Genomic DNA, 10,122 nt, shown 5'->3' with positions numbered 1-10,122 from the left:
ATATAATTTTGGTCATTGTAACATGGAAAGCTTAAAGTTTGAAGACACCAAGAGATACCTGCTTGTTTTTCTCACATTTGTGGTGTTTGGTTTTGTATTAACTGTTCCAAAGTAATCTCTTCTCCCCTGTATCAAATAAAGTGAGCAAATTACTTAAACTGAAAACACTGCATGAAAGTATGAATGGGTACACAATAGGAATGTTATTCTGATTTTACATGTACTGGTCTGTATTCTGCTTATTGCACTGGAGCAAACCCACAGTAAGGGACAAAGTCCTGTGAACAGCAGGGATGTGGAAAGCAGAATAGACTCCTAAAGCCTGACTCCTGTATCAACTCCATTTTTACCTCTGATGTTTTAATTTACTGGATTATATCTATTATGAAGTGTACATGATGAAAAATACAGTAATTTGCTGGTACAAAGCCAGTGTAATGTGGCTTCAAGGAGCATACAGAGAAGGAAAAAAGCCTACTAATATTTATGATAAAAGTCCTACTAGTGGGAACCCATAGAATTCCCTGAATAGGGTGGCAAAATTGCCACTGGCAAATGAAACACGGGGAAATGGTTCTTTTAATAATTCTTTACCATTTTACTGTTCTCCCTGCTGTGACTGCTAAATGCTTTACTGGCCTGAATGACATTAACATAATCCTCTCCTTGAAATGTGAGAGCTATTATGGTAATGTTCACCCTTATTTCTATTATTGGGGGGAAAAAAGCTATATGAGTACCAAAACTGATTATTTGTGCATTGGGAGCTTAGTCCCAAATGGCACACAGGAGCGTGAAAAATCTGAGATAATTGTCATTTATACCTTGTTTTCATAGGGTTGGGTTTCAGCTATTTGTGCAAACCCCGAGTATCTCAGTGGGGAAGGACTTGCTTGAATACATGGTTTTAATGTTTCCAATATATACCCATTTAGGTTCTAATGTAGTAGTCTTTGGTGTAAAAATGTGATTATAATTGAAAAATGTGATTTTACCAAGAAGGAAGCTGGGCTTTTCACCAGTGGGCTGGGCTGGATGCAGAGCTTGGAGTTGTGATCTGGTAAATCCATGGGGCAGAATGGGTTTAAATTACAGACTTGCTCTACACATTTCTCTACCTGTATGTGGAAACAGGACTGTGTACTCCTTCCCAGTAATCTGTCATTTTCTCTCTCCACTTATTCCTTGTTTCTACTATCAGGCTGAGGTTAAGATCATGAGCAGCTCTGCAGCTGGGTTATGGAGGAGTTTCCCACTAGGTGGTAGTGAAGAGAATCGTGTCACACATGGTCAGTGCACGTTGTAATTAGGTTTATAAAGGGGAATCCCACAAGGATCTTGCAATCAAATAGCCTAGTGTACCTCCCAGCTGTACAGTCAGAAACAGATCTTTTGATTTTTGGGGTTTTTTTTCCTTTCCTTTTCTGCTCATATCCATGCTATTTGTTCCTTCCTAAACAAAGCAGGGTTGACAACTATACCTGTCATGTCCTTTCCTGAAGGGTGAAGTGTCTACATGAAGCTCCTCTGGTTCTCTCCACCTCCATTACAGCAGAATCAAGACATGGTTAGCTAAATGTCATCTGCTGACATTTAAACAACTTGGAGGTGAGGACTCTTTGTAGCCAGTACTTTCATCTGATTTTTCTCTACCCCACTTGCCTCTGGGAGCTGCCCTTCCAAATATAAAAATAATTTAAAAAATGGTTTTGTTTGCTGCTAGTTCTGAAATACCATGGCAGGTTTAAGTAAAGCATCAGTCTACATCAAAGGTTCCAGGCAGAACAGGTATTTTGGGAGGACTTTGTAATGTCAGAGTAAACTGTCACTGAAATTCAGACTAAAGCTCTCTTGTAGGTCCAAAGAAAGACTGTACAAAAGATATGCTGAGAAAATTATCTGAGGAATGCAAGCAGTGCTCCAGTTTGCAGTGAGAGCAGATGCTGGGTCTGCAAGGAGGAATAAATTTCTCCTGTGAAATCATCCCACCGCTATCCTGTAATGATAAAGCAAGCTTGCAAAATCATTTAATAGTCTAGGCACAAAGCCTGAGATACTGGAAAGAAATTATACTTTAATTGCTCATCAGCTATAAATCATTTGTGCCAAATTAATGTGCTGGAAATTTTGCAAGACTGAGAAACTGGAAGCTATTTCAATATGAACACAAAGCAGTGATATTGTTTCATAGATACTAATATCAGTTTTACATCCTTATTCTCAGCAAAAAAAAAAAAAAAAAAATTAAGAAAGGCTCTTTAGTATCAAGACAAGGCTGAAGTCCTGATTTATCTTTCCCCACATTGATTAAAAAGGACTGAGGTTCTTTTTTCTTCTTAATTTTACTCCATTATAATCAGTGAAAAAGGGCAGCACAAACAGGCATTCCAGGCACTCAGGTTTGCACCACGGTAGAGTGAGGATTCCACATTATTTGTTCATTGTCTGAGCATTTCTGCAGGTATTTCTGCTGTGCTGAGGAGAACAAAAGCAGAGAACTTACCCATTGTGTAAATCCTACTCAGAGCCTGGGTTTTCTTAGGGGGATATGTGTATGTGGGAACACCAGAGTTTGCCCCCAGACTGACAGGGCTGGGACCCCACAGCTCCAGTTTTGAGTGTGACTCGTCCCTAATCATCTCATATCCACCAAAGCTCTCTGATCTACCGAGATAGGCACAGGGACTGTGCACAGGGTGCCAGCCAAGGGCACAGATCAAGCAGGGGAGGAAGATTTCCCAGGTAGTCCAGCCTGAACTGGATGGAAGGAAAGTTTAGCATACCTCACCCTCTCATCCTTCCAACACAGCCAGCTGCCATGACTGACCCCAGCAGGGATCCCATGACCCCGTCAGGCACGGTGCTTGGAGCATTTCCACCTCATGGTTGGTAAATCCGATTCTCAAACAGATGTTAGTAAGTGGGTAAAGTGCTGATTATGTGGGAGCTCTAAGGTCATTCCTGTCCACAAGGCCAAAGGGCTGTGCAAAACACTGAGGATTTGGACACTGAAGTGACACAACCCAAATCACTTGTTTTGAAAGCGTAAAGATCCAGGGGGAGAAACCCTCAGAGTCCAGCACCATCTTAAGAAAAACCTTGTTTAACTGGAGTACAGGAATCCTGAGCATTCCCTCCACCAACAGCAACTAAACCTGTGTTGCATATGCAGCATCTTCCTGCTGCAGCTCCCCAAAACTTCAGGTGGCTGCAACACTTTGCAGTTTCTTCTGTATTGACTAAGGAGCCAAGCTGGCGGGGATGAAGTGATCTGCCCAGGATTACACAGCAACTGGTGACACAACAAAGATCAACAGAGATGTTCCTTATTTTAATGCTCTGTCATGACCACACACCAGCCTAAGGTTTTTCCACTTTAGAGTATAAATGATATGGACAGCATGAGAATAATTTATTCAGTCCACTAATAGAAACAAACTAAAGTAGGCTCCGGATTCCAGAGGCATCTGGCATCCCTGCAGATGCAATGAGAATGTCCCAATGTCCCATTATTTTCTGGAAGATTTTAACAAAATTCTGTTGAGGCACAGAATTTCTTCATAGTTGTTTTTAAAACAAATACCTATTTTTACCAGCCCCAGGTATTTGTTCTTGTATTTATATTTGCAGTTATGTCACCTCTAACTGTGTGTTCAAACTGGTTGTTCTCCCTCCCACACTGAAAGGGACAATGAGTGGGAATGCACAGCTGGACTAAAGCCCCACTTGCACAAAATTGCTACAAGTGAACTCCCAGGAGGTAAGGATTACTCATGTGAGCAAACCGAGCAAAAAGCACTAGTCCTGCATTTGGCAGAAGCATCATGAAAGGCTGAGGGTTTGGCAGCAGAAACCAGGGACGAGAGAGACAGTATCAATGGAACAGTTTCTCTGCCTGAGGTTTAATATCGGGCTGGCGATAAAACGAAGCACGTGATTTTTATTTGCTCAAAGTATCTGGAATGTTATTTTCCTTCCTTAAAAAAATCCCCAACATTTGGAGCATTTGATCCTGTTGGTTTTACTTGGTTTCAAAGATCATGAATTCCAGAATACAGCAGTCTCCATAAACACCTGTGCAGTCGATGAATTAACATCGCAGTTATTAATTGTTTTACCTGAACGATGCATTTACCACGCAACCCTCGTTCAGAGGTTCAGAGGAACCCCTCGCCACAGCGGCAACCCGAACTCCCGGGAAGTCACGGACTGCCCGGCCGCGCTCGCCCTCCGCCGGCACCCCGCAGCCCGGGGGAGCCGCCCCGAGAAAGGAAACGCCGGCTCGGGATTCAGCTCGGGAATCGCGGCTCCTCGCCGGAAGCCTCCGGCCCCAAAGCCCACCCGCAGCTCACGCTGCTTTGCTGCCGGAGGAAGCTCCGTCCACCCGCCTCTCTCCCGCCCCGCGGGCACGGCCCCCCCGAGCTGCGAGGCTCCAGCGGCGCATCCGCACCGAACCCGCCCGCCCGCGGGGCTGCTCCCGCGTGGCGGCGCGGCCGGGCCCGACAACCAGCCCCGCCCCACAGCGCCTGCGCGCGGCGGGCGGCGGCGGCACGTGAAGCTGTTGTGGGCACGTGATCCCGCGCGCGGCTCGGGCCCCGCCCCTCGGCGCGGCTCCGCCCCCGCCGTGCGCGAGCGCGGGCACGCGGCGCGGCCTGGCCCGGCCGCCCGGTGCCGCCGCCTCCCGCCCCCGCCCCGCCCCGCGCCGCCGTCGCCGCCGCCGCCGCCCCGCCGGCCATGAGGCCCCGCCGGCGCCCTAGCGCGGCCCCGCGTCGCGGCTGCTGAGCCTCCGCCCGCCCTGCCGCCACCATCGTCCTTCCCGCCCGCGCGGGGACCCCCCCTCGGCTCCCCTCCCTCCTCACAGCCGCCGCCATGTTGGGCCGGGAGCCGCAGCGGGGCCGCCACTGAGCCCCGGAGCCTGCGAGGAGGAGGCGGAGGAGGAGGCGGAGGAGGAGCCCGGGCCCGGCCGCTCCGCAGAGCTCAGCGCCGGCCGCCCAGCCGCAGCCATGGCGGAGCAGACCTACTCCTGGTGAGCCGCGGGGCCGAGGCCGCGGGAGGGTCCGACCCGGCCGGGCCGGGCCGAGCGCGGCCCCATGCGGGGACGGTGTCCCGGGCGGGGGGGTGGGGGGGACCGGCGGTGGGGGGCTGCGGCGGGGGCCGGGGCACGAAGGAGCCGCTGGCGGAGGGGCTGCGGGCTGAGGGTTCAGCGCGGCTGAGGAGGAGGGATTAGGGGGAAGGGAGGAGGAACGGGGCGGTCGGGCTGTGCGGATCCCCCCCGTCGGCAGCCGGGCAGCAGCAGAGGAGCGCCGGGAGCATTGGCGTGGCTGTCACCCCTTGTCCCGGAGGGCTCCGTGTGAGCTGATCTCTGCACGGCCGGCGCTGCGATCCGCCGGGCCTGGAGAGAGACAGGAGCTCGTTCACGGCTGTGAGGCTGCAGGTCACCTCTGCCTAAAGGGAGATTTATGCCAGCGCAGGCTGGTAAGTCGGTGGCATGTGTGTGTGTTTTCACCTAGCGACAATAGGCTTGGTCTGTGTACAGGAAATAGAACGACGAGGAAGAGACCAGTTCCTGTGGAAAGACATGAAGTATAGCAAATGAGAGGGCATTTTTTTCTGTGTCCTGACACTGTCTCGGGCCTAGCTGGCAGTGGATCAAGGCGACGGGGTGCAGTTTCTTTCTCTAAATCTGTGGGGTTTGTTTTGTTGAGGATCACGGCCAAAACAACTCAAATAATTTACCTGCACATCATCTCTATCGACCTGACTGCTGCATCAATTTATTGTGATCTTCTCTCTGAATTTTAAAGCCAGTGATGTCATCTACAGTTGTTTCTTAGATTTTTTGAAAAAAGGTACTTGTTTAGAAATAAGTCCCTTATTAAAGAAGGAGTTAAATCTTAGTTTTTGACCTTGATGTGTGCTGAATGTGGAGAAGGGTTTGAATATGCAACAAATATCCCTGTTCTGAATGTTCCCATTACTTTTCAAAACTTGGAACCCAGTGGTGTTTTCTGCCACACGTTGAGACTTTGGCAGCCCCTTCCTTCCCTCTCCTGTCTCTTCTCTGTCAAGAACCAGTATTTGTATCCATGTTCTGCTTTTTAGATGGTTTTATTTTGTTTCACAAGCTCAGTTCAGGCAGTGGTCTGGTCTGCTTTAAAACAGCACTGAAAAGACAACTCTTTTGACTTAAAAGATTGTGTGCATATTGACACAGTAAATGAATATTGGTACAGATTTAGGCAGTGTAATGTAGTTCAGTTAAATGTGTCTTTGTGTGTTTTAATTGCAGAATAAGATTATAAATTCATAAACTCTGGGATTTGTCAGCTTTCTGGAAAGAAGTAAATGAAACAAAATGTCAGTTACACATTAGTTTGATCTCAACTCATTTGCTTTTTTGAATGAGTGTTTGCCATGCAGATAGTCTAAAGAGAGAATTTTTAACAGACTAGGAGGATTTGCTCTTCTGTAGGTTGTGTATTTTAGGGGAATGAAATGGTGATTTAGGGTGTTCACTGTGTGCTAGGTGGATCTCAAGAGTGGAAGTTCTTACAGTACTTAGGTTGTAGCAGAATGAGGACATGATGCTTATGTCTTAAAACACTTTAATTTCATGTCTGTATTCTCTATGGTGTCCTCATGGATCTGAGGTTTCTGTCACCTCATGAATGAAAAAGAATGTTTGCATTCTTACCTGTAATTGGCCTTGCCTGGGAGCTGTGGGAACAGTGGACAGAGCAAAAACCCCATTTCAGTCATGGGCTGTTCTCTGTGGAGATTTCATTACTTACACTTCTAGCAACAATCTTGCCTCAGTTTATTTACAGCTCTGGTAATGTAGCTCAGCACAAAGTTGGCCAGTGCTTTGGGACTTTTAGGAAAAATGTGCATTTTGTCACCTGGGGAGACTGGTGCTCCTGTGCAGCAGAGCTGTGCCCAGGAGCTGGTGCAGGAGCTCAGTTTGGAAGCTGGCTGATCCCATCCTGTCCATTTGCCAGACCTGGTCCATTTTCTGTGTTGCAAAGGCAGTTTTCCAAGCACTGGTGTGTTCTGTGATGCAGTGTCCAACTGCTGTACACCTACCTTATTTCACACCTGAAAATACATAATCTGGCATTGAGAAAAATCGTTTCACACCCCTGTCTCTGCATGGATGTAAATTGGTTCCTGGCTGCAGTAGCACTTCCCTTCTGTCCAGGTGCATAAAGCTTGGTTACATCTTTTTGTCCCTGACTGTCTGCACGCGTTCTTGAACCACTGTAGCTTCATAAGGTACGACCGAGGCTTATTGTGGGTTTGATTTTTTGAAAAAAAGTCTCAGTTGTGCAAAAAATCCTTTGAGAAAAGATACTTGCCACCTGTGATTAGTGGACACGAGCATTGGCAAACATGAAAAATAGGGCTTATTTCAGCAACTGACAGTCTTGTCAGTGATGTTGTTTTCAAGAGATGAGAACTAATTCTCATATTGATATATTTATTGTTTTATAAATACGAACCTGGAATTTTAAGGTAGGTTTATATATTTATTTTAATTTCTAAGTGAACTGAATGCAATTACTTTATTAAGATAATAGAAGGAGAAACTTAGGCTTTTTCCCTATCTCTTTCATAGTTTTAAGTACATGAGTTATCTCTTGCCACTGTTCTTGTAAGGTCTTCTGACAACTTATTTTTTTCTTCAGTTATGCCCACACCTATAACCATATGTACTTTTATTTAACTCTTTTTTAGTGTCTTAAGTCATCTTGCTCAGCCAGTATTTCAGATAGAGGTGTCTTATCCTGAAAGGAGGCTCTGCTGAGAATTTTGCTGGTGAAAAAGAATAGTGTCATCCTGGAAAAACTAATTTTAATGTGAAATGTGGGATAAGTCCCAGATGGAATTACTCTTTCAAAGAATATGGACTTTTTAAAAAGAAAGGGTGTTTGAATCAAATGCTTGTCAGTAGTGAGTAGAGAAACTTTCTTTGTCAAGTTCCTGCAATAATAGAAGGAAAAGAGAGCTGTGTATGGTACTGCTGCATGGTGGAGTTGCTCATGATTTTGTAGATTAAGTAAGAGCTAAAATTAGTTTTCTGCAAGTGGAATAGAATGGGAGAGGAAAGAGGTTGTTGAATACCCATTTTCCCCTTACCTCCTGTCTCTGCTCCAGGAAGGAAATGGAACTGGGTAGTGACTAAAGTTTTTGCTACAGAAGAGGAGATAAGTATGGGCAGAGCAGAATATGTGTGTAAGAGCTTAGTAAATACCAAGAAATTTATCTTCAGGCACCAAGCTGTTGGAAGTATGACAGCAGATCAGTATGGAAGCAGCAGAACCTAGATCATTACTTTGTGAAATACTTCATCTGCCCTTAATTTCTAGCATTTTGTGGTGAGTTTTTTGTGCTGGAGCCCGTTGAGAAGGCACAGCATCATTCGTATCTTGTTTATCTTCAGTCAGTAGGTGTTTAGTGTTTTTCAAGGCCTGATGTAACACCCCCTCCCTTTTTACTGCTGCCCAGTCTGGCAATAGAGATGGCTTTGTTCTTTTTTTGCCCTTTGAATGCACAAAAGATTTTCACAGCTTCCTTCATTTGTGAAGAGCGAAGAAGGGGATTTCTACACCAAAATCAAATGTATTTTTAAGATTTCCTTCCCAAGAGTGTTGTATAAGAGTGATATTCATGTATGCCCTCTGAGTGGTGATTAGGAGACAGACTGGGAGGGCAAGCTAAGAACAAAAAAAGAAGGTGCTGTATTGAGTCACTAATCTTAAAAACAACTGAACTCCCTCTTAAATGCTATAATCAGTGGGATGATTCTTGTATTAGCCATCGAATATTTCATGAGTGAAATGGCGATATATTTAGAAGCTTCTCTTCATAATGCAAAGGGTGTGGAAATTAAATCTAATGATGTGTCAGAGTAATCAAACTACTGGGTTTTGAAATAAGTGTAAATGTACAGTGCTGTTTTTGCTCCTGGGAGAATTCAAATTGTTTGGTGTTAGAAGTCTTTCTAGATTCAGAGGTCTGAGAATTTGCTTTGATTGCAATTAAGTATTTAACATGCTGCTACCATGAATTAAAATACAGTTTCTTCCAGGAGACTCAGGTGGTGCTTTCAAGTCTTAGTTGGCTGGATTAGATGTGTATGTGGGAGGGCAGGGTGTAAGAGGAGCTACAGCTCGTTGACAGAACTTGTCAAGTACTAGTAAAATAATTTTTTGCATTCAAGATTTTTTACTTGCTTGCTCAGTTTAGGTTGGGAGACCTTAACTGACTAATTAGTGTGTTTTGAGGATGGGAGGCAGTTTACAACAGAAAACAAAATTCACCTGAATTTTTTAAATATTGCACTTGATAGGCAACAGATTGCAAAGCACACAGATGAAATTCTGTTCTGCTGCTGTCAAAAATCTGTCATGAAATCCTGGCATGCAAACGTGGAGTTTGGCCCTTAATCTTACATTTTTCAGGAGCTGAAATTACCGGCCACATTCCATTTTAAGGATTGTTAGGAGCCTCCTGAGAACAAGGATGACATTGTATGAATGTGTGTGAGTATCTGGCATGAGAAAAGTGACTTAAACCTCAGTAAATTTGAGAATATCAGGTTTAGAGTTCATATATTTGTCTTTCAGGACCAGTCTCACTTCACTTGTTTGTTTCTGTCCCTGGAGCTTTTGCTATCTCAGACTGTGTATCATGTAGACAGGGCACTGTCTGCAGCTCTGTGCTGAAAGACAAATAAAGCAAAGAGCATGGGTTTAGTAGAAGTTTACAGTTACTTGAATGTACATGTGTATAGCGACTGATTAACACAAGAAAAAAAGTCCTCCTGACAGTGTTTGCTAATTGTAAGGCGGTATTTATTAATATATGAATAATTCTTTAAGGAAAAATTTAAAGTGAAGAACATAAATCAATATTCTCTCGGTGCTGGTGTGCAGTACCTCTTTTAATTAAGATTTCTGTCAGCTATTTTAATTAAGATTTCTGTCGGTTCTGCATTTAACCTTTTCAGGGTACCGTGGCAATAGAAGTTAATGGTTCCTTTAGTTTTACCCAGTGACTGGAGATCTTGGCTAGGATGCAGGGGATCAGTTCCATCCCCAGGATTTCTGGCCTTGCATCCCT

The 10,122-nt window shown here is 45.1% G+C and overlaps 1 protein-coding gene across 3 annotated transcripts in view; it reads left to right on the top strand.

Annotated features, from left to right (window-relative positions):
* Positions 1-4,628: 4,628 nt before the first annotated feature.
* The window catches only part of SPPL3 (signal peptide peptidase like 3), a 56,319-nt gene continuing 50,825 nt past the window's right edge, over positions 4,629-10,122 (top strand). The window contains exon 1 of one of the 3 annotated variants that reach the window (XM_086855675.1): positions 4,629-5,026. In XM_086855675.1, coding sequence (XP_086711801.1) covers positions 5,004-5,026 — 23 coding nt within the window. In that variant the 5' untranslated portion in view covers positions 4,629-5,003. Of the gene's footprint in view, positions 5,027-5,245; positions 5,476-10,122 lie in introns of those variants that run through there. The other 2 variants (XM_086855674.1, XM_086855676.1) reach the window with 2 other exon arrangements.

This window comes from Cyanistes caeruleus, chromosome 18, assembly GCF_971803275.1.
Source record: "Cyanistes caeruleus chromosome 18, bCyaCae1.hap1.1, whole genome shotgun sequence".
In the NCBI taxonomy this organism is placed as follows: domain Eukaryota; kingdom Metazoa; phylum Chordata; class Aves; order Passeriformes; family Paridae; genus Cyanistes; species Cyanistes caeruleus.
The sequence above is the reverse complement of the archived record's forward strand: the minus strand, read 5'-3'. Positions and strand labels throughout refer to the sequence as shown.